This window comes from Anarrhichthys ocellatus, unplaced genomic scaffold (assembly GCF_004355925.1).
Source record: "Anarrhichthys ocellatus isolate YVR2014 unplaced genomic scaffold, GSC_Weel_1.0 scaffold45, whole genome shotgun sequence".
In the NCBI taxonomy this organism is placed as follows: domain Eukaryota; kingdom Metazoa; phylum Chordata; class Actinopteri; order Perciformes; family Anarhichadidae; genus Anarrhichthys; species Anarrhichthys ocellatus.
Genome location: NW_022280075.1, coordinates 591472 through 619441, shown reverse-complemented (window position 1 = coordinate 619441; position 27970 = coordinate 591472). Strand labels below are relative to the sequence as shown.

General features: G+C 41.2%; 1 protein-coding gene across 6 annotated transcripts in view; it reads left to right on the top strand.

The window, feature by feature from the left end:
• Positions 1-27970, top strand: part of sgcd (sarcoglycan, delta (dystrophin-associated glycoprotein)) — a 246133-nt gene that overhangs the window by 112318 nt on the left and 105845 nt on the right. The window contains exon 1 of one of the 6 annotated variants that reach the window (XM_031868944.1): positions 9148-9504. The exons of the other annotated variants lie outside the window; for them this stretch is intronic. Coding sequence (XP_031724804.1) covers positions 9502-9504 — 3 coding nt within the window. The 5' untranslated portion in view covers positions 9148-9501. Of the gene's footprint in view, positions 1-9147; positions 9505-27970 lie in introns of those variants that run through there. 6 annotated transcript variants of the gene reach the window in all.

The window sequence follows — 27970 nt, the reverse complement described above, 5'->3', positions numbered from 1 at the left end:
GGATACCTGCAGTAGACCAGCTCTACTGCAGGTATCCACCATTTAACAACAGCTGATATTTAGAACAGTGAACACACTGGTATTTAAATTTGATCCAAAGATGTGTTTTTCTGTTAGGCTGTCATAGATACTCCTGAGTCTACAGAGTTATGTGCACCTGGCAGCAAAGATTTGCATTTACATTCATTTCCCTTTAAAACTACATCTTTGACCTTCTCTTTGCAGGATTGATAGACAACTTCCCAGCTCTGCTTTGAACACTCATTCTGTAACTGTAACACCTCGGGTCCGAGCCCAGGTTGTTAAACACATGTCAGTCCTCATTTCCCCCTGAACCTTCCTATCACCCCCCACCTGCACTGTGTGCTGTGGCATAGAATAAGTGTAGCTCGGAGAAATCAGAACAATAAATGTCCCCTGTGCTGTTTAACAAGCGTTTACTGCTGGCACTAGTCTGGCCCTGTGCGGCTGTGTTGTGGAACAGTGTGTTTTGTAATGAGGAAGGAGGTGGAAAATCTAGCTGAGGGCAAAATGCTCAGAAAGAGAGGCGACACATTCAAGGAAGCTAACGGCAGATTATTCATGCCACTACTTGTATGTCCTTGTCCTCGAAGCATTCATGTCTAATTTAGTGTATTGTTCCATTTGTGCCACAAAAACACTGGAATCTTACTTCCAATGCTTTTCTTCTGCTTCCTCTCAAAGCTTTTCTACTAATTCATTATTTGAGTGGGTCTAGACGCTACGACCAGTAGATGACTGTGACTGAGCCATGAATTGAAGGGAAAGTTCATAAGAAAAGACACAAGTTTTCTCTAATTTTGTGCTTTTTCCTCCCTCATCCCGTGTCCTTCCACCCCTTTCAATGACTTACACGAACCGTGACGATCGTCCGTGACACTTTGCTTCATCTGAAGGTTCTTTGGAGTCACTGTAACATTCAAAGTGAGTCATATTGTGGTTGATGGAGAAGAGTGTTGGTTTAGTCTTGACAGGAGCTTTTAGATTGAGAGGTTCCTATAATATTTCTGCTTTTTAAAACCCAATAATTGATATTTTTTTAATATTAACAATGGGTCAGACTACATGTAATATGAAAGTGGTTTCTCACAGTGACAACTAATTATCACTAACCCCACAGCGCTATCGAGCCTCTTCCAACTGGAGCTTTTGGTTGTATTATAATCACTCACTGTATGGCATTTATATAAGGAAATCAGTGCACAACTACTGCAGAACAGACTGAGGTAAATAGTTTGGCTCTTGTACAATAGCTGCCTCTCTGACTCACGAGATTCAATTGCGCTCATTTGAAAGGGAGGTTCGGCTCAACTGACAAATCCCCTCTGAGGACCAGACAATGAGATGAGGGAATTAACAGCAATCTCATAATGTCCCAATCTGAGGGAGTGAGCGCTGTTTGGCCCCTTGTGGAAACCAGTCTATTGACTTCTTAAGGCCAGGTTGTCAGCTTGTTCCCTGAAGTGACAAGCAGCGACGTTGCGTGCCAAAAATGCCATTTGCTTACAGATCAATACAGCTTTTCAAACACAATATGCTCAGTGATGTGAGATTTTTTTGCCAGCAGTTTTTGTTTTGCGGCTCAATATTTCACCTTAAACTGGCAGTCTATGTCGCCGTATTTCGTCTTTTTTCACAGTTTGGGAGACTTTTATTTCATAACTATTATCTCATCCTCTTTGCTTCTCTCAGAGGATCCAGAATGCAATCTGTCATCCGGCAGTGACAGTCACACCCCACAAAGACGGCCTCTCCGTTTCTGACTCAATGAACCCACGGCAGCAGTGCCAAGCGACGCTAAACGCTGCACCATTTTTCATGCTTTTTCCCGTCCCATTCTCCTCCAGCGGAGTGTTCGCTCATCAGAGCAGGCCTGTCTGCCGCCTGCCAAAGCCATCATCTACATCACCGCGCTCCAATGGAAACACAATCACTGCTTTCTATGGAAAACCAAACGGATGGGTATAATAGATGCAATATGTTTCTCTTCTGTTTCTGTTCAAACAATGTGGGTGGAATGACCAGAGAAGGCTGGTGGGTGAGGGTGAGAAAGTTGGTGTATGAAACGGATCAAGATCGACTGATGGTGGAAACGGCATGGCTGAAACTCAGCAGCTGCTCCTTTTAGGAGTTTCAGACAATCAAGATTTTAAATTGATCAATTCCAGGTATATGCCAGGAAAGAAAAAGTAGTAGTCATTCAAATAGAATGGGAATAATGCGGATTATTACCATTTAAACCAGTGTAGGAGAATGGTCAGCGCAGCGGCCAGTTTAATGTCCCCTCTTGACTCCCTTGCCACCGTTTAACTTGCATTTAAACTAACCCCTCTTACTGCCAGTCGCGGACTCACTCGCGGTTCTTCGGTAGAGACTAAAACGAGCAGTGGAGTAGTAACGTTACGAAGCATCGAGAGCCTGATTAAATGAGTAAAACCTGACACCTTTAACTTCATCCACACACTCTTGTCACAGTGGAGAAACAAGTTTTATCATCTGTCTGGTCTTCATTGTGACAGAGGATGTAGGAGACAGGAGGAGGTGCATGTGCAGCATCACATAATGTCTGGATCCATGTACTTGGAGGTCACACATTTGCAGAAGTCATCTTCTTTTGTGACATCCTAAAAGGTGAACTTTGTGTCTCAGACTCCAATGGAGTCTTGGTGACCAAAAGGACACCCTGGACAAACCTGCTGTCTGCCATGCTGGCAGGCTCTGCTCACTAAAAGGCAAAGAGGTCACCGTCCTTGTTAACATCATTGTCACTTGTAGCTCGAATCTTAATTATCTGGAATCAAGCTCCGTACTGTACCGCACACCCACTCTCGCATTTAATCGGCATTCTCTACCAGATTCCTAGCACCCAGGCACCAAATTACCTCCTACCTCCTCTGTAGCTTCATTTGTGTTGAGCAGGAACAGCTTCTATTACAAGCTGGCCAGATGGCTGGAGCCTGGCGGTGGCACAGTGATCATTAACCTGCTGGGCTTTGTCTCTATGTGCACCTCGTCTCTTTTAATTTGACTCTCCCCTCTTGACTCCCAATTGTCAAAACTTCCCCAGACTCTCAAACTTTGAGGCCTTGCAGAGCTGAGAGCTGTCTTCAAAGGTTAGTCAGGTCATGAGGCTTGTCTGTTCCAACTCCATTAGGTGAACTTGTATATGGACTGTCTGCGTTTTACCTTCACTCTAGGTGACATATATTGGGGCTCAAATCTGACACCAGTAACCGAACCGATTCATAGGCTTCTTTCTCACCGACTATAGAGCTGAGAAAAAAGACAGTCTTACATATGTTCCAGACAATGAAGCCACACAGACTTACTCCTCTGACCAAAGCATTCAACATGACCATGTGGACATTTTTATGTCTTTCTCTATCACAGACTTCAAATATATTATCTGTACAGCTCTGATTCTGCGGCAGGAAAATGTCTTGTGCTCATTGTAGCTTTGCCGCTAATCACAATTTAATGGGAAACAGTCCCATATTTAAGTTAAATGCACATTTGGTGCAGCTGAATGGAGCCCAAGCTCTGCTGTTAAAATTGGTCCCCATCTCACTGTATGTTTACAAATTCCCCAACTACACATAAGAAGACATAAAAATGTCTGTCGCATATTCTAATGATAGTGTTGACTTCATCCCAGTTTGACCCTTTAGACCTTGTTCACTTCTTAGTATGGGTTTGACTGCTCACTGGGACGTTTGAATAATGGAAATTATTATGATTACTTACTGAGCATTTCTGCTTAAATTGCACATCCAGCAGAAAGGCAATTGTAACTTATTAAAAATGCATGTGTTGAAATTTTACGGATGCGATCCTGTAAAATGCAACAGTGGGGCAGTTTGTTGCACACAGCAGCATTTTGCGAGAATGGATAAGACTGGTTTCTGTCGAGCTGTGATACAGCAAAAATCCCCTCGAAGCCATATAAATGACTGCAACTGTAACTTGAATGGAAAAACATCAGATCGTTGGAGAAAATTGAAGGCGAATCACAGGGTAGGAGTACAACTGGAGTATACGTGCTTTGCATCGGCTGGTGGTGACTGACGGTTTCATTGATTTTTAGTGATTTCAGATCGCTCTCGGTGATTTCAGTGAGTTCACTTCCTCTGATGGAAAAAGACGTGCCTCTGGGCAAAGAGGAAGGCAGGAAAGAAGAGGAAATGGAGAACAGAGCACACAGACATGAAAACGGATAAGGGAATGTATTGTGTTGATAACACAGTAACATTAAAAGATGAATAGCTATTTAGAATATTAACTATTCAGTCAGACAATCCTGTTTCCTCTCCGTGTATCAATAGCCATACAAAGGGTTCAGTACCACTGTATTAAGAAAGTAAACTTCTTTGAGATGGCACTTTGAGAGAAAAAGAGAGAAGATATAATATATGATTAAAAAATAATACCGTCACCTTTTCTTCACTTTACACTGCCGTCCCCTCCATGTGAGCTGTGGCCAGTTGTGACATTTTGCCAATCAGGACTTTGTTTTCTGGTGAGGTGACTTTCAAAATGACCAATTAACAGGGAAATGAACTTGAGGCACTGAGAGGAAAATTAAATGGTTGCATTGACCGGCTCATTCAAGTGCTGACGTTTTAGAGCTGTGTCAGCAGCACTGAGGAAGTTTGGAAATTAAAGCAGTGTTCAGTGAAAGTTGCAATGATAGTGTATGATGAAACAAAAATGTATTTAAAATAAAAACAAAAACAATAAATGGCAGCCTGGTGGATGGAACCTCATTAGGTTTTCAACTTTAATGATTAAGAGATTGACTGTTTTGAAGTGAGGTTGTTTGAGGTACTTATCCATAGTCATACATTAGATGATTACCTATAGTAGGCTCTCTGTTTCTCCAAACTGGGGCAGTGCCAGCCAACTACTTTAGACTGACTACGGATAAGTACCTCATACAGACCCACTTCAACACAGCCAAACTATCCCTTAATTAAAGGACAGAAGTTGAGGAAAATATCTAAAAGTTTAAGAAACTTAAGACATGGGGAGCAAAAACTAGGAATCATTGACTCTTGAGATAACTTTCTGGAGGTGACAAGGTTAAAGCCTGTAGACCAGATATCCGTCCTATACAACTATCCATTCACAACATCATTACACGAGTTGGCTCGCTGACATCCTTTTATGGTCATGCATGAGTATTTTATTGCAGGCCTTGTATCCTCCTTTATTTACAAAGAAAATAATGTGTTTAGAATCATGAAATATATGGAGCAAGGGATATGAGGTAATGATTTTTATCCCAAATGGAAATAATTTTGGAATGAACAACCTCTTTGGCATCGTGCTGAAATAAGACAGTAAAACTAAAGGCCCCACAAGAGACGTTCAGAATGTTCAATCAATTTCCACACAATGTTCGCATCGGATGATGATAATCACCTCTTCCTTGCTTGTTTTTTTAAAAAAAAATTTTTGTTGCAATGCGGAGTTGAGGAGAAAATGAGGCCTTTTTGACAAACTTCAGTTTATGCTTTCAGCACAACAATGATAGATTTAAAGCAGAACGAGGAATCTGACTTCTACCCGGAGAAGAAGGACAGAAACAGTAAACGAGAGAGTGCCATTTGATTGGAATTGGAAACAAATAGCCATATTTATTCATGATGACATCTGTGACACAATCCATGTTCAAGCACTGAAGCAGGTCGTAAATGATCCAGTCCCTTGGGCTCAGAGAGGCAGGGTGGGGATTTTTCTGCATTAGGTATGATTTAAATGAGAACACAATAAAAAAACAGCATTCATTATGTACATTATGTATCACTAAGGGAATGACATAAACAGACCTGGAGGGACAGGCAGACGGATGATGGGCAAACAAAATAGAGAGTTGTGAGTAATGTCTTCTGTGGGGTCTCTCATCCATACAGACGGACATTCATTTACACACAGAGAAACAAAATGCAAAAACATGATTAGTTTAATTGTGTTCTCAGAGGCAGACATGAACTAATTGTATAAATAACATTTTTGAAAGGAAGCACTGGGGTTCCGGCATGAACTCAGATTGAACTACATTGAAAGGCGCAGGGCTTAGGGGGGGGGGGGGGGGGGACACTGTAGCATTCAATCTCACTTTGATGGATACAGGAAGAAAGCTGATAGAAAACCAAGAGAAACCTGTGTATAGATTTAGATTTTATGTGCTACTTTCATGGAAAAGATACTTCAGTAAAAGTGACTCTCAGAGAGGCACTTTTCTGGTTAATTTAGGAAGAGGCATTGTGTAATTGCACTGGAATTATTGAATTGATCAACAATGAATTTGTTATCTTTGACAACTTAAAGTGTAAATAAGACTGCTAGTGCATTTACAGCCACACTAGCGGCTTGTAGAGTGTTTTGAGTATTGGACAAATTAAAAAATGGGGCCCTAAGAAAAAGTCAGGGGATCATAAAAGTTCTCAAATACCATGAATTTGTCCACCAAACTGCGTTGTAATGCACTCAAACTGTTGTCGAGACACTTCACTCTGAACCACAAATGTCAACCTGCTTGTGGCGTTAGAAGAACACTTCAGGGGCTCATCACGGTCATTGGGATTCATCCTCTGGGGACCATGAAAGTTTGCATCACATTTAATGGTAGTCCAGTAGTCCAGTAGGTGTTGACATACATACATTGCAAAGCAGCCACGATGGAAAACAAGTGATTTAATCATTTACCATTGTTTTGACATGACCGTTCTCTTCAGAGTATAGCTTATAGTAGCAATACCCTGAAGCAGACTGTTAGTCAAGGCATTGGTCAATTATTAAATCTGTTGTTGCATCCTGCAACTCTTTTCAAATGATCAGCACATTTCCAACAAGTTTAACACTCCGCCCACTGACATTTAACTCAAACAGTGAGTCTTTTTAGAGAGTAGAGAAAGTTAGTCTTTTTTCCTCTGCATCCACAACAGCTCTGCTCAGCCTCCTTGTTCTCCAACTCCATCTCCTTTCCTTTCTTCATCTTCTTTTAAGCTCCTGTTTAAAAATCTGCCTGTGCCTGTAGATCTTCTTCGGCGCCTCACCCCCCCTCACGTATTTGCGTACACTACATCTTCATTATGAGACTGAGCATCGCTGTGCTCCTCCTCTCTATACCAGAGGCCTATTAGGGAGTTCCCCTTTTATTTATTGATTAATACATCATCGAGTGGAGCTCCAGCCGCAGCCCGGGGAACAACGGAGAGTTTCCCCTGGTGTCTGCAGCCGTTGTGCCGGCTGCCCACTTAAGATTCAGGACTCGCCTCACTTGTTAGACAATGATTGCTATTATCCTTTTTTTTTGTTCTAGCCACTGCTGCTAGTGAGAGAGTGGCAGCAATCTCACCATGACTTGTGTGCGAGTTATATGGAAAAACAAAAGCTGAAATTACCAGGCTCCAAAAACATCTGTGGATTTGGGGCGCGGACATATCTGCAGCTTAGCCTGTTTTATGGGCATATAAAGGGGTTTTTAACCTCTTTTGGTAATAAAGCACCTTGCTTTTTCTTATCAAAGGCGCAGCGCTGTGAAAACCGCTGGATGTAACATCAAAGCGTGAAGTAGTCCCCTAACCTACAAAATCAGTCTCACCACAAACAAGCAGGCAGGGAGAATGGGATCAATGTGTCTGTGCGAGAGATAGAGGGGAGGCAAGAGGGGAGGCAAGAGGGGAGGCAAGAGGGGAGAGAAAAGAAAGTGGAGCTTTGTAGGAGAAGCTTTGTGAGGCTTTTTTCCTCCCTCCATGTCAGGCCACAGAATGTTAAAGTGGAGGAGAGGAATTTGCATTCTCTAAATCGCTTCTTTCTCTCTCTCTTGAGCTCACATGCTGACGGTCGTGCACGTGCACTCATGCACGTGCACTCACACATGCATGCTCTTACATAGTCCAGTTCACTTAAGCTTCACAAAACAGGTTGCTGAAGTATACAGACTGACAGCAACATGTGCATACAATAGTAGAGGTTCAACTAAATATTCGAACAGCAGCACAAACTTCAGCTCATAAAGTTGAAAGAAGATCTCTCTAAATCAGTTTCAATAAAAAACAAACGCTACAAAAACCATGAAAACGTGATTATATACTCCTGGGCTGTTGTGTGACATTAATTGTACCAAATAAACTCGCAACTGAGTCTATTTTGGAAGCATACTTACTTTCACCAGTATAACTCTCAGCCTTGTGGCCTTGAAGGTGCACAAGGCCTTAATGTCGAAAACCTGAAAGTGTTGAAAGTTCAACACGACATATTATAGAGGCTAGGGGGTATTGATTCAATTGTTATATACACCTCCTTCTGAAACAATCTGAAAGATTGGCCGTGAGAAATGTGGCACTTTAAAGTCAACAACAAGAGGTCTATTGTTATTCTTTTAATTACAATGAATGGATTGATTCTCATTTAAATCGAAGACATCCAGATTTGAGACTTGACTCACTTGAGACTTGAAGATTGGTCTTGACTTGTAACTTGAAACCAAGCAAGGGAGGGATGTACTGCTTACAGACTGCAGTGAGCCAGTGGAATTGTCGGGTTCAAGGAGGAGTGTTCCTCTTTTAATTATCCAGAAGGTCCGTGTGTTCTGCTGGAGTGGACAAGTCTGATTAGCTGAAAGCAGCTGAGACAACGCATTGTCATACCTAAGCAACGAAACACAGCAGCTTTTCAGAGAGTGCCTTTCTAAATGACTCGTATATGACAAGGAATGACATATAAAAGCCTTTTCTGGTCTGCCACCTCCATTTATGTCACATGAACTTACTTAGCTTCTTTTAAGCATAATGGCTTAAGATAAATGGAAGTGTATTCATTACCAGGAAGAGGCACACACACACATTGACGCACACGTCTGATACAAACCATGCTTTCAAAATGTCAAACTCACCAAGTATATTTCTGAATTAAACATTTATTAAAAACATGATCCTAAATAATGACAGAGGAGGGGCAGGGCTCAGACTGCTGGAAAAGGAGGGGTCGTCCTGACAACACAACATTCGCAGGCAAGTCCCGCCTCTTTAAACTTCAAACCAGAAGGCCACATGTCTCTCTGGTTCTAAATCTGGCAGGAAGGCAGGGCTGCAACTCAGAGAGACTGGAGGGCTGGAGCAACAAGACTATTCACAGCAGAGCCTTAAAAAAAAAAAAAGGAGGGAGACAGCCGGATCACAGGAGTCCACCACACGTCCAGGAAACAGCTCGCAGCTCAGGGATTTGGCCAAAAGAGGCGGGGAGCAGTTTGTTATTGGAAAAGCTGACAAGAGAGCAAGGCAGCGGGGAAGGGGAGGGGAAGAAAGAAAGAGGTGGCTGCCTGACTTTGACTTTGGTCAGTGAAGGCCTCATGCAGCTTCTTAGCAGCAACTAAATCATATTTCCATCTGCCTGACACACGCCTGACTGAGCAGAGTTTACCGGGAGTAAAGAGAGGAATAAAGAGGAAACGGGGAGGAAAAAAGAGAAAGAAACATGGTAAGTTTGGTCTCACTGCCTTGTTTGGAGCGCTCATTAAGTGTGGCTGTGGTGGGCGGGGAAGGAGGTGGGCAGAGCTCTGAGTGCTGCAGAATGATTCCTTCAGAGAGTTGACCAAATTAAAGCTGCAACTCTTTATTTTTAGTTTGCAATTTGCTCGTTTCTCCAAGCATTTTTTTTTTCTCTCTTTCCCACTTTGTGCTCACCAGCCCGGGAAAAAAATAACATTATAACCACTTTACAAATCCAGAGCCCCCGAGACTGAAGCAGTTAAATGAATGTATTTGTCGTGAAGCGAGAAGTTGGGAAGAAATGGAGCTTGGGAACTTTCTTTTCTTTTTTGTTCAGAAAATGAAATTGCAAGAAAAGTGATTTCCAAGGCTGCTCGCACTAAATCCACCCCCCTTTTCTACAATTGTTGTGTACAGAGAGAGAGAGGGAGGAGAGGGGCGGGTGGGCCGACCGCCCAACTTCCCCATATCAGTCCCGGCAACACATTTGGTTTCAATTACTTTGTTCCGCTGGGGAACAAGCTGCTATAAATAAGTAACAAGAAGCTGAGTGTGGACAGACTGCAGCCTACTGTCAGGGTTCCACTGTAGAGGAGGAGGAGGCGCATGCCTCAACACTGACTCTGGGTCTGCTCTGGGAGGGAGGGGTGAGTAGCTGGCTCAGTTGGGGTGAAGGGGCACGTGTGTGTTGGTGTTTTTAAAACCCAGTCTCTGTGTAGCTCACTAAGTACAATTATTTTACATTTTGTCTCGACACAAGGAACCACACAAGAGAAACCATCTGATCAAAAAATAAGTCTACAACATTACAGATTATACCAGACGGTTGTTTTCCATTTCAGTCTATATCAAAAAATAAAGAAAGAAATGAGGTTTTTCCCCCAGCTCGAGTCTCAAGTCCTTGAGTTCAAGTTGCAGTCTTTGCATGAAATCTGCAAGTCTTTAAGGTCTGACTAATGATGAAAGCAACTCTGCGTTTTCTTTTCAAAGTTACTGATAGTGTTTGTAGTTTCTGCGTGCAGACGCCATATCATTCAACTCCAAGCCGAATTCTTGAGTGCAGAGTTTGGTGATTTATGTCAGAGTCAACTGTATACAGTAGCTCTGGATACATGTTTGATTTGAACCGTGGCTGCGGTCAGCTTGGATTCACAACAGACTCCTGCAGCTGAATCCACTGTTCATCCATTTGAGCAGTATGATCCAAACATTTCTGTCTTTGCCTGAATATAGCTACTGCTTCTGTCTGGTTCCACAATGCAAAACCTGCCGAGGTCAGCATCCTTTGGTTTGTGCACTTTCAAGCACCCGTCTTTGCTTTAATAGCTTAAACAAGTGTGATCTAGAGTTCAATTACTATTTTTTCATGATTGCACAAGTGAGAACTTGTTTATATCCAGACAGAAAGCCAATGAGTGGTGCCTTTTCCAGAAGACTTTTCAAACTCAAAATTGCTGCCTCAGGTTCTGCAAAGGTCTCATTATTTCAATTTTCTGCAGACCTCCGCGAGTGTGACGAGACAGAAGTTGCCCACGCTTGATAACACTTATTGACATGCAACAGACTTTTGCATCTCAAGCTCAGTAAACAGTCCTCGCTGAAAGTTACAAATCAGAACTTCATGGTGTGTAAGCAGGGAGTTCCTGGTATCTTCTGGGTGAAGCACCGAACTCCCAACAAGCGGCGATCTTACACCCAGGAGAGCGCTGTTTGTTGCTCATGTGAAACGAGAAGTCAACGTTGATTTATTTGTCACCTAACTTGCGTACTTCAGTAACGTCACTTCCGTAGTTATTTTAACACAAACAATATGTTTCTTAAACCTGACCAAGTGGTTTCATCATACGAACTGTTGTGTGAGGATACGTTGCTTATTTCTACAGGAGTAATTGAAGTTTGATTTTTTTTTTTTTAACTGAGTTTTTCTATTTGGAGCTCACATAAAAGGCAAAGCTGTGTACTGTTCCATCACAACATCACCTTTCCCTGCCACATCAGTACTTGTAGTTGGTGTTTTCCCTTCTCTTTCACGAGAAACAAAGATTGGCAGGAAGTGATGAAGGAAATTAGCAGCAACCGCTGGGTCTTACCGACAGCCAGCAGCCGTTTTGGGTCTCTGCACTTGTTTTCTACATTGATTTCATTTGTCTGAAGAAGCCTCTGCCACCAGCAAACTCCTGAGCCCATTCCCTCCCACTGTGACTCAGGCATGTAACACAGCCCACCTGCTTCAGGACACACAGCAGCTGTCGCTCAACGCACAGTTATATCGGGAGCAGAGTCAGAGCTGCAAATATGCGCTGACCTCCCAGCCCCGGCTCTCTGTCTCTGTCTCTTCATGGGCTGTTAACTGTCTGTCTGCTGCTGCCTCTAACCAGAGTCAAGACGACACTCACTCGGATAGAATCAACAAATATTTACAAGCAGCGCTGTTTTGCAGACAGTTGAAATACCCGCAGGAGTCCGACTTTAAACGTGTTTAAAGTGAATGTCATAGATTGTAGTCGAGGCTCATTATTCCAATTTTGACAAAAAATTGTATTTTCAAAGAAGCAGGCTGCGAAAAATATTTTCACTGTGATTTTATGTCTACCACAAATTCAAACCTTACAGTGAACAAGAATAAGTAAATGCTTTCATAAGTAGAATGCAAAGAGAACAATGTGAAGAAGCCTCAGATGAGTTGCTGATAGTAGTTAAAAAAACAAAAACACAAAATAATTAAAGTGCTGTGCCTCCATACCATAAGATATTGGTTTTGCCTGGATGCGAGCACTTTTGGCATTTCCAACCTTCCTACATATTGAAAAGCTTCTCCTTCAGTTCAGTAAATCCCTGGAGATCTGAAGTCTGCAGCCTGTAATTTGAGAAGTGCCAGTTGAGAATGACGTCAAGTGTCCTTGTTTAAATCAATGCAACAAGAATATCAACTGTACACTCATCAGACCAGTACGTTATAACTCAATATTCTGTTGTTCACGAGGGAGACAAAGGATAACCGGAGCTAATTGAAAGCATTTCTTTCCAATTTAACAAAAAATAATCATATCCTCAAGTGTACGTTATGCAAGCGCTGCCAATTAGCACGAAAAAATACTGTTTAATTATGACTGAAGTAGCGTTGCTTTGATCGGCTTCACCTCATTTTTTTATTCATTTATATCGACACTGTAAAATCAAGATGTGCTATTGCAACAGGGCGTTCTTTCTTTAAGTAAAAATGATGCAGGTATCAGCCGTGATGACTGCAGGCATCACTTCTAACTTTTAATTTGCTGCTCCTTCAATAAAGTTTTGAACACTTGTTCATGTCAGAACGCTGTGACTCTGTAACCCTGGCTGTGTTTGCACCCGCTGAGCTACAAAGGAGACCGTTCCAGTACAACAAAAGACCCTGAGAGCTCTCAGCTGTTCGCTGAGTATCTGCAGGATTTATACTTTCCACCAAATCATTGCGGCAGCAGTTTGGCACATTAGAGCCGCACTTCAAAAGAGTCAGCCTTTTCTCTTCTGAACAACATTTAGCATCCAACCAGCTGCTCCACTGAACAGGACAGAGACAGAGACCAGCCAGGCTGTGATTATTAGGGTTTTTTCTTGATCATTATCATTACTAAAAAAAAAAAAATGGTACTTTTAAGAGAGCGAGAGAGTTTCAGAAGTTACCAAGAAGGACAGAGCAGAACGTTAAAGGAATCATACTGTGTGTTTACGCTTTCCAAACCAAAGCAACATATCTATATATAAAATTAGAATTAGTTTGTTTATTAATGAAGCTTTAGCTATCTTCATTAATCGTGTAAAACACACCAGCTGTGTCGCGTAGTGTCGATGTACTACAACGACAGAAGGCACAGTGGAAGCATGGATATGCCAGTCCTTAGAGTACATGCTATACTGTCTTTCTCAGAGATGATTCTGTGGTTTATCTTTGAAGCACAGCTTGCTTGTGCTCACACAGACATTTGTTTATGATGCAAGTGTTTGCGGCTGGGTTTTCACCCGAGAATAGGTCACATACAGCAGTAACCCATCATTTACTTTAACCACTGTTTTTATTTTACTTTTTCTCCATGCGGTGAATGCACACGTTAATACATTCTTTGCGAGATATTTGTTTTTTTGGAACAAGATCGATTTTTCTGAGCTTTGGCACCGTGAATAAGTGAGGAACCAATAAGATCAACCAATCAAGTTGTGCTGAAAGGGTTAAGTTAACTATATTCATCAAACAACAACGCAGAAGCTCCTGAGTCCATACCGAGATTTAGTCATTTCAACCTCGAAAAAGGCAGCACACACTTTCTGCTCTTACCTTTCACAATAAAAGCTCTAGACATACAGTGTAATATTTGCAGGCCAGTATTTAGCATGTTTGTGTGGTTTATTCATCATGCCCCCAATTAATAGAGGTATGTACTTATGACTCAGTATTGTTACTTTCATGGATGTAGGAACGCATGATGTAGTTGTTGTGTCTACACAACAACTACAACTGTTGTGTCTAACAGCCATGGAAACTGGTGGTTTGTACAGTCTGACAGGTAGTAGAGTTAGTTTTGTATGTCATTTTTCTGTTTAATTATTTATACCCCAAATGCAGGCTGCGGCTTAAGAGTACTGCCTCCTTTTTTATTATCATATTCAATATGTATTACACTAGTAAGTAAGTGATATTAAATGTAACACACATGAGCAATTTGAATGTAGCTTGTTGTGGTGACTTCTGCCCACTACATTAGTATTAGTCAGTTTTTCAGTTGCTCAGACTTTGCCTGCAGGCACACGATGTTGGAGTGGAATATAAATTACAGACTTTGCAGTTTGTTTCTAGCCAAACCATACGATAGCTGTCTGCAGAGTTCGATACAGTACCTCTGGCTATGAAACAGACCCTCTGTGACTCTGATCAAAGACACCGTTCATCTTCAGAACATTTTTTTAGCAGTATGGCTGCCTATAGACAGCACTATATTTAACAGCTGGAAACTTGCCTTGAGGACTCATACTTCAGTTTTCTGCAAACATAAGACCACCCAAGTCTGGAAAATTGTGAAGAATGACTCATCAGACCTTTTCATTTCGGTGCTACTGGAAATTGACGGACATCTTTGCTTGTTGATAAGGGACAAACACAGTGTCTGAATGGCAGTGCTGCCACAGAGACCAGCCAGTCAAACTGTGTCAAACTGTTGATCAACTTACTGATTGCCAGAAATTGGCAAGAAAAGAAACAGTTAATGCACCTTTTTTGTTGTTTTTTGTTCCGTGAGATGAGAATAGTGATGCTACTCATGTCTATATGGTGAATATGAAGCTACCATGTGTATTGGACTATGTATTGTCCGTACAGATACAAGGGTACATATCCTCATCTAACTCAAGAAAGAGCTTGTTGTTGCATTTTTACAAACAGTTTTTATCATGAACACTTTCACACAAACGTGAATATTATGAGGTGATGAAATGAGGTTAATTTGTTCGAGCTTTCGCGCCACGGATAAAGACATCAACCAATCATATTTTGTGAACCAGGTGTAGTTGTGCTTATGGTTATAAAACAACACCACAGAGGCTCTGTTGTCCGAACCAAGATGGCAAAACTTTATTACTCCTTTCCGTCTTGACAAAGGCAGCGAAGACCAGATCCTGTTTCACAATTAAAGCCCTATTTGTTGTCTTCGTATTGTTTATTTGTTACACCCCCAGTGTGTAAAGGCCTTCAAACACAAGATGAATGCATTTCTCACCTCATAGAACATTGGCAGAGCCTTTGTGTGTTAAAACATGAAATATTTACATCTGTGTGCTATCTTTTACCACATTAATCCGCATTACTGAAACGGAAATTGCGAGGCAGATGAGTGAGATGAGGAGGTGAAAAGAGGGGGGAAAGTGAGACAGGAGGGGAGCGAAGAGGGGGGGGATTTGCTGAGTGAGTGATAATTTGAGGATTGGACTTTGAAGCTGGAATCGAGTTGCGCCCATCCAACCTCTTCCCACGTTCGCTTGGCGTGGCTGTCGAGTCATTTCCATGGAAATTATGACCCCCATCCCCGTTGTTCGTGGATTTTTCGCTGCAGGGTAAATAATGCCTAAACCCTCAAAAGCAGAGCAATTTGAAAAGAACAACAGGCGCAGAGATGCCACAATTACATCCGTGATATATTTGATTCCCTTTCTGTATCTTCACTCGCCGTTTAATGAGTGCCGTCTGTAAAACCCACTGGACACCTGGGGGTCCATCCATTACAGTCCTCTTAGCATTTCTTTTCTTTTAAAGTGTGATCCAGCCATCAGGCAGGTCAATTAAGAGGGAACGTTCCTACTGCGGCGGACTGGCAGAGCCTGCTGTCTTTTCAAATCATTACAGCCTCCTCAGACCTCGGCAAGACTGAGGGACAAATATAATTATATTCCGCTTGTCAATCAGTGTTTCATGGTTTCAAACGTACAGCGAGGCCTCCAAAAATAAAATACAAAAGGGAGTAAATAGATGCTGAAAGTTGATTTCACATTTACATAAATACCTATTTTATTACCTTGCTGATTGTTTACAGTGTGAGTTCTGTGATTGGAACCACACATGTGAAACACTGAAATCATGTATTTAACAAAACAAAATCTCTCTAAAAGGCCCCCATCAGGCCTCCCGTCCTCATTATTGAGGCGCTCCAATATGTTAAAACTTGAAAGTTTAATGTTTGCAAACAACTTCTCCTCTTCTTCTTTTTTATTTTTTTCACTCTCCCGACAAAAATTTTGTTCATGAGACAAATAACAAGAACTGAAAAGGTCTGATTGGTTGCTGACACCCAGATGGATGTGTGTTTGATGGAAACGGGGCCTGTGCTGCCGGTTTCAATCTGCTAATGGGGATGCTCACAGTGCGAACATGAAGTCAGGGTTTGGGTCCACGTTTGAGCTGTAGAATTCAACATTTGAGAACTTTTGCTTTAAAAAATATTCACCGAAATATTGTGAGTGAAATATTTACTGTCAATGCATGAATATAAATGTTTCAATTAATTAGTATCATGTATTATTACTAATACACAGTAAGCACTGATTTGGTGATTTGCAAGTTAGAACTGTCATCTGAAAGGTCCCACATTATAAATAATATTGTTTTCTTTCAGTTTTTTTTTATTTATTACAAAGCAGGTCTAAGTGCTGTATAAATACTGTGAAAGCATCGAAACGCTCATTCTATGGAGAAATACACACTGCCCATCTTCAGAAAGTCTGCCCTCAAATGAGCCGTCAGTTTTTATGTATGATTGTGACGTCACAAATATAAGACGTAAACATTAAATGTGTCCCAGTTTGTTTCCGGTTGCAGTGTATGTGAGTCACATCAGTTGGCAGGAAGTAAACATGGCTAGCAACTAAGTTCCATTAAAATACCTACGGAGCGCTTCAGACAGAGGGCAAATACAGGTTTAGTCAGACAGACATTATGAGGAAAATCAAGCATGTAAACATGTTCTTGTTGAAACCTAAAATACAAGGTTGCTGCTCACTGTTTGCTAGAGTCAAACATTTCTGAGCCAGTTGGCTTCCACTTCCTCTGACGCCTCCTCTTCCAGTCTTACTTCCTGCTGACAAGAAAAACAGGGGCTCTAAAAGCTCAAACTCAACTTAAGTGGCTCATATTTCTGGGCTCATTTCGTCTGTTGGTGCACCTCTTTATTTCTGTAGATAAGTGGGCTGCTGCAGATAAAATTATCATGTTGAGGTCCAACATCCTGTACACTGACAACAATGTCTGATGACAGGGAACCTTTCTGAAAAGTAAACACTTCAGGCATTTTGACTTTAATGTGCTGTTTACATGACTTTGGGGCTGATCGCTGCAACAGTTTAGTTTAAAGAGGGTGTTCCAGTGTTGTGTTAATTGGCAAGGTGGTTGTCATGTTTTAGCACCAATTAGGAGCAAGCAACTGTTGTTTGGGGGGGGGGGGGTAGTTTATCCTCTAAGACAGGTGATGTTTGTGATGATTTGTTCTGTGTGTTTCTGTCTTTTTTTATGTTTTCAGTGCTCCGGAACCTCTGATCCATCCTGATAGCCGTGGCTGGAGGCATTATGTCTTTGGGTCGTCCGTCCGTCTGTCCCATTCTTGTGAACCGATTATCTCAGTGAAGCCTTGAGGGAATTTCTTCAAATTTGGCACAAACTGACAACATTTTGGAGGTCAAAGATCATGGTCACTGTGACAACCCGTGCTCGCCATTCTTGTTGACATGATTTCTCTGAAACGTGTCCCTCCTGTTCTTGGTGGCCATGAGGCCACACCCCCTGCTATCATAAAGTCCTTGTTTTCTCCATAGCTGCTCGTCTTGATACTGCTAGGTGATGACGTTGAGACAGTCAGGCGTGCCGACTCCAGACTCGGGTAACGCCCATCATGTGGTTAGGTTTTGGCAACAACATTACTTCAGTTTAGGGGAAGATGCTGTTTTTTGTTGAATACTCCCTTTCCGTGTTGTCATTGCTGGTGTTTCCAGCATTAAATTCAGACTAAGTTGTTTCAGCTTCAAGGTCATGGTCTCTTTGTTTCTCCACGTTTCTCTGAAACATACAGATATCTATTTCTATCCTCTCTTTTCATCTTTATATCTCCCTCTTTGTCTCTTTCATTTTGTCTCATGGTTTCTCCTCTGAAGTGCACTCGCTCTCTCCTCTCCCCTCCATCTCTTTTGTTTTTATTTGGCAAGTTCTTTCTCTCTTTCAGTGCATCTCCCTCTGTCTCTTCCACTTGTGACTCTCATTTCTCTGTTTTTCTCTCTATGTATCTGTATCTGTCCTTTTCTTTTTCTTTTTTAACTCTATCACATCCCTAAGAGAGTACAGCATGACCGATTGGCACTTACCATGAAAATTGGTGTTCTAAATAGTCCTAGACTCCCTAACAACGCACAGCCGTGCATTCAAATGAATGTTGAGGCATCAGAGAAGATGGACAACTGCAGCCCAGAACCTATAATGATGATGCTTGCGGTTAATGCTGCAGATGTTTACCGGAAACCATGTTTGAAGTGCAGAGGAGTCAAAATCAGTCAACTCGTGAATTGACGGCTGAGGTAATTTATGCAAAGAGGTTTTGACCAAAATTAAACTATATGTTACATGAAAAATCATGATACGCAGACTAGGAGAGTTAGGCATCATGGACGGTGACCTAGTTCAAGCTTCAGGTGCACATGTTGTACCATGAGTTGAATCTCATCACAAGTCCCTGAAGTAGGCACCATCTGTCAGCATAACCCGATCTCACTCTGAACTTGTCAAAAACTGCCACATCCATGTCCGCCCTTCTCTCAAGGAAGAACTACACCTCCTTGCCATCGATCGCCTCCATTTTTGGACTTTAAACATTCCTCTACTGTAATACCCATCACTTCAGGTACGCCAATGCTGGGATGTCACCACAAACACCAGACACCACAATGAGACATACAGAGAGTTTTCCCTGGCTTCAATAGGCCTAATCAGCATGATGTGAACTTGTTTGGCAAGGGCTTGAATGTAACAGACATTCATTTATATGTAAAAGCCCCGCACTCGAGCTTTAAGAAAGCTTCCTTGTGTTAAATGCCAGCCATACAAATGGTGTACAGTACACATGGGAGGATGAAACACCTTCCTTTCCTGTGTATGAGTTAACAAGATAGGAAGTAGAACAGGTAACACATTTCCAGTCTCTGGGTGTGGAGATTGACTAAATCCTCTCCCACTCAACTTTTTCAAAGCACATGCACTCCACAGCTTCAAAGTAAGCAGACAAATCCTCACACTACCAATCCCATGTCAGAATGTCATAGTCCTCAACCTGGTTTTAGCTAAGTGTTAAAACTAAACTGAAACTTCAAACGACGGTCACCCAGGGAGGTGAAATCTCCAGACAACTCCAGTGTCTCACCATCGTCTTAAGATATCCTGAGATCCCGATGGACCCTTTTCACGGCTCCGCTGCTTTTTTCAGGCCAACATAAAGCTTTGATATTTTTGATATATTTATTTTTTTTGAGCTCAAACATTTTAAATACAGTGTTCACACTCACTTCTAAACATGAATTCTCATAACTTTAACTGTATTGCTTGCAGCAAGCTTAGATGTTTGATTTTTTCAAGGCTCTGTCAATAACGTCCCCAAATACAAGATTTTTCTTTGACGCTGTAAGACTAAATAGTCCGTGCTGGCATTGCACTGGCTTGCTGCTAACGTGCATAGCCCTTCCTACCCTGCCCCACCTTAGCAATCAGATTAGCAATCAGATCGCCTACTGACGATGTAAAGCAACCACGATTTGACCACGAATGCTCAACCCTGCTGCAAACTATCTTGGTACCTTCGTCATGTACTGAATTCCTCCCCCCCTGTTTCTGTGCAGCACTGCAGGGTCAGGGAGTTCTTTGTTTGTGCCCAAACCTAAGGACTCGTTTCACTCTGAGGCACTTTGGATAAAAGTGCTCTTCAAAAAGAGCACACTTGAAAAATAAGTAAATTGTGTTTTCATGCAGCAGTCACAGGGACCGTCGCCTCAGACACTTTCTTCAGTTTGTGAATTGAGCGGCCGCCTGTAATTTTACAAGTCTTACTTTGCTGCCACTGATAGCAGACAGTTGAAAACTAAACAGTTCAAATTGTATCGGTGTTGTGCAATGCTGCATAGTGCAACTGTGTCCTGTGGCTTTTCCTCTGTCTTCTCAGCTGGACATAAAGTTGTCCTGATTCTGAATTCATTGGATTACATATTTTGTTACTACTTAATTTAGAGAATATTCTATGTTGAGGGTTACTATAGTGTGTCTAACGGAAAGATCATAAAACAATTTCAGACACTTCTCAGGTCAGTTCTTTCATCGGAGAGTAAGCTCTCTTTTTCACATGATGTATGTTGATAGTTGGCTCTTAGTCAGAGACACTCAATTGGCCAAAGGGGAGCGCTTACCAAAGGCAGCAGAGGGCTATTTGCCGCCTCGGTTGACAATAGTTGGCTCTTCATCCGCAGTGAACATTCGTATCAATTTAAAAAACGATCTTGGAGAAACATCAGATTGTAAATTGAATCATCCAGTCCGGGCCAACAATGTGCTTATGATCTTAGTTATCTAAACTTGCTATTTGATTGTGTCATATTGCAAACCCTTTCCTTTTTCGCGATGATATTAGAGCAGCTGCAGCAGCCTGCAGTGTCCGCTACAGGACTGGAGGGTAGACGCGTCTGCACAGTTGCACCCTGCTAGCACCAACCAATTCAAAAAGTAGAAATCCAGCATCCTTTGGCAGCAGGTGCATTGGTAGCAGCTTGTTATCTGAAAGTTCCCTCAGGCTGGATTTATTGTTCTGCAAAGTTGCTGATTAGTTAATTAAACTTCTCTTTGGAAGGTGGGTCAGAAAGGACAAAAAAAAAAAGCGTATGCACAACCTGGAGAAGCAAGCACTATGTCAAGCAAGATTATGACTAACCCTAACCAACCTACATAGCATCCAGAACGCTGGAATGAAATGACCTTGTCTTAGTTTTTTTCTGTGTCAATTAGCTTGTGATTGTTTTATAAAGCACAATTTTAATTAGAAAATGCAGTCATTTCATTTTTAGAGATTCAAATTGCCCAACAAAAGTAACTAAACCAACTGACAAACCTTGAACCTGGGACTTTTGCGCCCCAGTGGATCTGGACCTAGGGGCAGTCATGCAGACAGCAGTTCAGTCATCACTGGACAGACAGTTGGAAGGAGAGTTGATTATTATGGGTGTAGCCTGAATGCTTATTTTATAATGATTACTGGAATTGGATGGACAAAATGCCTAAGAAAAAAAATTATGATCTTTTAGCTTTTCTGTCTTAAAAAATGCATCAAACAATGATGATGATCGAATAGCCCCATTTGCAAATATGTTCTCCACTGAGGGATTAGGGGTATACAGATATACTGATTTAAAGCCAGAGAGATTGTTTTTGCTTGGTCGACATCCCTGCTGAGCTCAAAAGAAAACAGACGTGCTTCCAAGGTTTTGTTTCCAGGAAGCTGCTTTTGGCTGTGGGATTAATATTTATTTACTGTGGTTTTGGAAAACGAAGTTGTGTGCCATCTGGTTGAGCCACAGAAAATCCACAAGCTTCCTCTGAAAAATCCCCCACAGACTCGTCCAATAGGCAGAGAGATCCCGCTAACGGAAAGGCATCTAAGCCAGTAGAAGTTGTCTGGATCACCATCAATCCCCGTGTAATACTAAGGGAACACTGAGAAAGGACTGCGGCCGAGGCACTAAACCAACTACTTCTCAACTGGAAATAATTGTTTGTGCCAACAGTACTTTAATCTAACAGCACAAAGCAGAACTGTCCCTCGTCCTGCAACTGCATCCAAATGTAGTTTTAGTTGTGATACAGTGGCATCCTGGAGCTTTTACATGTCTGAACCACTTACATGATTGTTAAAAATAACTTTGAAACACTAGTTGACTTACTGGAGGGGTCTGGTCTTCACTCAACCAACAAATTTCAGCACAGGCCTTACATCAGGAAGGTAAAAAGAGCTTGTGTATACAATGCAACGTGTATGAATCTATATCAAAGGTCTAAGTAGAATTAGACACAGATATAGCTTGATCTTATACATGAAAAAGCAGCTGAGCAAACATTTCCTACCTCTCAGTAAGCCATTAGTTTCATTGTATTCCAGTAAGACATGGAAATAGCCTTCCTGCCGCCTAGAACTGCGATACACTATGGAAACCAGAAAACAACTTATGCCTCTTTTTACTGTCAAATCAAACATTTTTGCACTTAAAGTTATATTTATATGTACCTACTATAGTGTGCTGCAGGGATCACATATTTCATAGTTGGCATCACGCTGGTTCCCTCAGCAAAAAGCCAATGGGATTGTTCAATTGGATTTTAGATTATTGCAGAAATGAAGGTAGGTATTGTGTGTGTATTCCTTATTTTGCTTTTTACTACGAAAGTCTAGCAACACGGGTCAATTTCCACTCGTTAAATGTATACAGTATTTTGAAAGGAAACTTCAGTCTTCACAGGAGACAACTTAGGTTTAGGCAACAAAACTACTTGGTTAGGTTTAGGAAAACAAAGTGGTTTGGGTTGAAACAACTTCAGAATTGCTGTTACTCAGGACAGACCCCACGGGACAAATTGTTGACTTCTCGTTTCACACGGGTGACATGTCTTTATTTTTCTTTCTTTGAATCAACGCTGTAAGGACAGAGGTTATCATTCTTTACAGATTGTGAAGCCATCTGAGACTTTAGTCAATTTTATTTATACAAACCAACATAAAATACAGACTTGACATTATCATTGCTCTGCAGAGGCAGCTGCTGCACAGCAACCTTTAAATGCAAGAACAACTTTATATTTTCCTCTTCACCATGTCCATAAATATAGATTTTTTTTTTTTGTGTTCTGAATTTTTTTTTAGCAAGCTATTAGTTCTCAGATGTCTGTGTTCATCAGTTTGAAACCAAAAGTGGTGCAGCTGCATAATCAAATTTGGTTAACTAGGATTTAAGGGTAGACAGCGAAAGATAAAAATTGTATAGAGTAACTCCTCTCTGTGTTGGTATAGCATTGTTGGGAAATAACAGACTATGACAGAAGAAGACATATTGTGCATTTGGTTGTAGGACTCTTGAATTCTTTATAATTCCACAGGCTGAACTGAATCAAACTACATCATGGCTTTCTTTTACTCAAGACTTTCTCATGGGGTTGGATTAGAAATGCAGCATTAGTTCAGCAGGCACGTCTTGAACTTCATCTGTCTGTCCACTGTCTCACTCTGACTCACTCTCAATGAGCTACATCACCCTTTCTAGTTTTCTAGTCTCAAACAAGCAGAAAGTTCCTGACTGAATTATTTCTGGGTCTCAGTAACATCTAAGTATTCCGGTTGTCCCATTAAGAGCAGCACCCATGGATTTATCTTACAATATTAAAGAGTCTCAGTGTGTGATGTTCTCTAAAGTGACATTTAAGACTGTGACAGTAAATCTAAAGCTAAAATAGTCCATGCTCGGGTATGGGTTTACTTGTGGTTCCAAGAAATTAGCAAAAACTGTTGAAAATGTTTCACAAAATTCTAAAATCTCTCGAAATGCTTTTTTAAAAATGGGATTGTTATTGTAGTTGAAGTGCTGCCTCATCCATCGTCATTGCATGTAAACACAAATAAGCTGTGAAAAGTTCTCGCAGAAGTGCTCTTCAAATAAAGTTATTGTTATTATTCAGCACCATTACTTCCCCCGAGGCTGCTTCCACAGCCAAGCGTATGAGTGTTTATGGTTCGTGACACAATTATGATTAAGATGTTAGCCTCTCACAGTGAGAGAGAGAGAGAGAGAGAGAGAGAGAGAGAGAGAGAGAGAGAGAGAGAGAGAGAGAGAGAGAGAGAGAGAGAGAGAGAGAGAGAGAGAGGTAAAAAGAAGAGGGAATGGTGTAGAGAGCGCAAGAGAGAGCAAGGAAAGGAGACAGGCAATTTAGCATCACTGTCTCTCTCCTGGGATAAAGGCGAGCCGCTCACCGCTGCCCTGTCACTGTGCTGGTCTTTACATCTCTTTCCCACACAAACCCAAACAATGTTTTGGTTTTTTTAGCCATTTTAAAGTCCCAATGCTCTTCTTACAAGCTATATCTCCAATAATCTGTAAAGTAAACTCACTATTTAATATTTGTCAGTGTAATTGTCTTTCCTAAATTATTGAATCATAACATTTTCTTGTGTAATTAAACAACAGAAAGCAGCTGCTTGTAGCTGTGGCACAAACTTTATAGATTGATGGATAGATTGATGTGTGTCACGTGCTGCAAGCTTACAAAACACTAAGCAAGAAGTAAATATCAGATGATGAGGTACAGTTTCACAAATTCAAAAAGGAAGATCTCCAACTTTTTTTAAAGAAAGAAATTCACTTAACAGAAATGGAAACATTGTTTTCTATCTGAGCCGTCATGTTTTTTTTTTTCTTGTTTTTTTTCAACACAAGCTGTGGTTCCTCTGTCCTCATCTACAGTTCAGTATCATATCTGACACATAGGGCCTACAAGCAGAGGCTTTGCCAAATTATCCTAATCATGTGCTCAACATTGCTGTTGACAAGCATGCTAAAGCCACTAAGGAGGAGAAAAAAAGCTTTTCTGCGTTCGTTTAAAAAGAAAACCAAATAGCCAAAGTTACTCTGCTGTCTAAGTGTTCATTATGCCATCCAGTCAGGCTTGGCCCCGGACCTGCATGGCCTCACTTCTGTACGGCAGAATTTACCAGTGAAATTGGATGTTTTCTTATTCTTTTGTCATTTTTTTTGCTCTGAAAAAGGAGCTTTGTCAAATCCTGAACAGGTTGGAGCTCTCATTAAATTGTTTACTGTTATTCTCTGACCTTTTTCAGTATCTGAAAGTATTAGCCACTCTTGTCTCATCTGTAATGGCCCAGTAAGCAGCTGCAGTACACAGCAATGAAGGGCTGTGCTGAGTATGTGGCCTCAGTGTTAATGAGGGGCAACAAAGTGGGACAAAAGGCAGAGGTGCTGGTGCACTCCGAATAACAGTCAAAGAAGCCTTTATTTACTGAGTGAGATAAATTCACAAGCATTTATCTCGGTGACTCTGGTGCACAAACATTAAAGGACAAGTCCGGTTATTTCAGCGTCTTACTTTTGTAGTTTTGTCCATTGATCCTACTGGCAATTAATTGCTAAGATCTGGGAGCAAGACAACATTGCTATCAGTAGTAGTAGCAGCAGCAGTACAATAGTAGTGTGGTGGCAATTTCCATTGAATAAAGTACGAAGTCAACTTTCATCCTTCTGTAAGTTTAATTCAAACGTCTGCAGCTGGACTCACAGCACAGTTATAAATAAATTACATACGCAAATGAGTAAAGGACAGAGGAGGAGGAGTGTCTTCAACACTGGATACTGTGGAGTACACATTATCATGTTCTGGAACAAAACTGCATCTCACAGAACAATGTAGGCCATCTTCTTTTGTTCTGTTCTTGGTCATTATGTAAGTCACTAAAACTTGCTGTTTGGAGAGACATAAAGTCTAAGAGAATGCATAAGATCCTGGAATTTCCATTACAGTAGCATAAAAACAGAATTTGAATGTTAAAATATGCATATTAAGTTAAAGAAATGTGTTCCGTTCTCCATCTACTCAAAGGGTTAACCTTAAGATAAACATGTAGTTGGTGGGGAGGCTGTTTTCACCACAGTTTCATCAGTTTCCTTCTGCTCTTTGCCTCCACTGGCATGCACTGCTTCAGTGCTACCCTCTGTTGTTGCTGAGCGATAATAAAAGGTTGAAAAAAAAAATACAATACAATAAAAACCAATTGCTCAAGGGGCTCTTCAGACGAAGAAACAAGACAGTTAATGGCAATGGAGGAGTGGTAGGGAGCAATTCAGGACAGTAACTACTGGATCTCTACAGTCCTGGTTAATGGCTGAGGCGGGTGCACAATACAAGGAGAAAACCAACACGTCTAAAAATATCAAACAGAGAAAGATTCCAAAAAACACACTTGGTGAAAAGACGCAGAGACAGTCGTGTATAGAAACATATAGAAACATGCTTATTAGCGCAGTATAACCAAATAAACCCTAAAACCATTAAGAGAAGAGCTAATACTTGTTCTCTCCTCTTTAGCAGTGATATCTTTAGTAACTTTCCAGTCAGACGATCACATTTCTCCACTAGCCTGTTTGCCCACACATTGCAACGGCCATTAAACTGCCTCTGGCTGTCGGCCATTTTGTATCTTCATACATTTGGAGGCTTATGAGCCCTAGTAATGGCGTATCCATTGGCAGCAGCCGTTGGGTCCTGGTACTGATCCACATGTTGTCTATAAAGGTCCTAATGGGAGCTGCCTGGCTATTTGGCTGCAGAATTAACCAATAACATTTTGTAAAACCTAATTTCTCCCTCTAATCAGAGACAGACTTTGTTTTGGGACCATTGGGCTTCCTTCGGGCTTTCTGAATGAGTAGTTGGGTGAACAGGAGGCACCATTGGACAGCAGCAGTGGAGGGGAAAAGAATCAAAAGACCAATGATTTGATTTGCCTCCAATTCCCCACTTATTTATTTCCTTCCTGGCTTTTCAACTCCGCTTGCTTAACACACACCTCCACACTTATGAGAGTGGCCATTACTTAGCTTGTAACCAAGCACCATTTTATTTTCTTAGTAAGCCTGTAGCCTAAGAGCTTATTGCAAAGCTATCAGTACTCTTTGTGCATGGAGGGATTGTCTATAGAAAGGACATGAGAGGCGAGTCATATTTCATTATTGCAGTGCATTTATTTGATGTATGTATATTTTATGTGAGAGAAGTTAGATCCACAATGTAATACAGCGTATGTGTAGAAATAAGAAACATCATAAAAAGAATACATTTATACAACTTTGAAAAATATCATCGATTTCTTATTGTGTTATAAGTTGTACTTTTTGTCTGTTTCCTACAGACAGTCAACATTGGTTTATTTTAACCAATCAGACCACAACAGGTTCCTTTGGTAATAACAGATTTTAAAGGCACTAACAAATGATGCCGTCCTGCCAATAACGACGTCAGAAAATGGTTGTTTAATATATTGGTGTGAAAGTATACCAGATATTTATATTTGTATGAAAAACATTGACCATCAGGACACCATGCATGTTCACCTCTGGGATAAAACATCCTTGGCCGAAGCCAGAATATCTTCCTAGAGACCTGATTTCACCAAAAGCAGACATAAAAGCCCCCATTTCTGTTAGTAATCATGATGCCATTTATGAGTAGGCAGAGCATAGGTAGGACGTTTAATTCCCCGAACCGCTAGTTAAGGATGCCCAGCAATGTCTGTGGCTTTTTATTTCATAATGGCTGAAAAAAAGCATTTGTTTCTCTTATTATGTATGGTCACTAACTCTCAGGGACTGAGTTACTTGAGAAAGTTGACATCAACCAAAGGGACCATCAAACTCACTCCTCGCAGTGAGTTTGATCTTAAATTTAATTTAAATGGCTTAATGCTTCATCCACACACTTCCATCACAATGTAAGAACGAACATTGCTTCATTCACCAGACAAGTGACAACTTTGTTCAGATCATTTTCTGTTGACAGTGCTGCATGACAGCATGGCAGAGTTATAGCAAGCTAGCTAAGTAGCCAGCTGTCCACTAGTTGGCTTCCTAATTCCACTATGCTTTTATACTACACTGGTAATGGGGGATAAAAAGTCCAACATCCTATTGGCAACATATCTCTAATAATGTAGCCTGCTGTGGTGCAGCAGCAGTGACGGCTTAAGGTTAGCAGAAGGCTAAGCTGATCTATTAGCAACATTTTCTCTCCATTTCTGAAACACTTTGCTGATATTGTTGCTCGCTACAGCCTTGAATCACAGTTTATCGTCACTTATGCATTC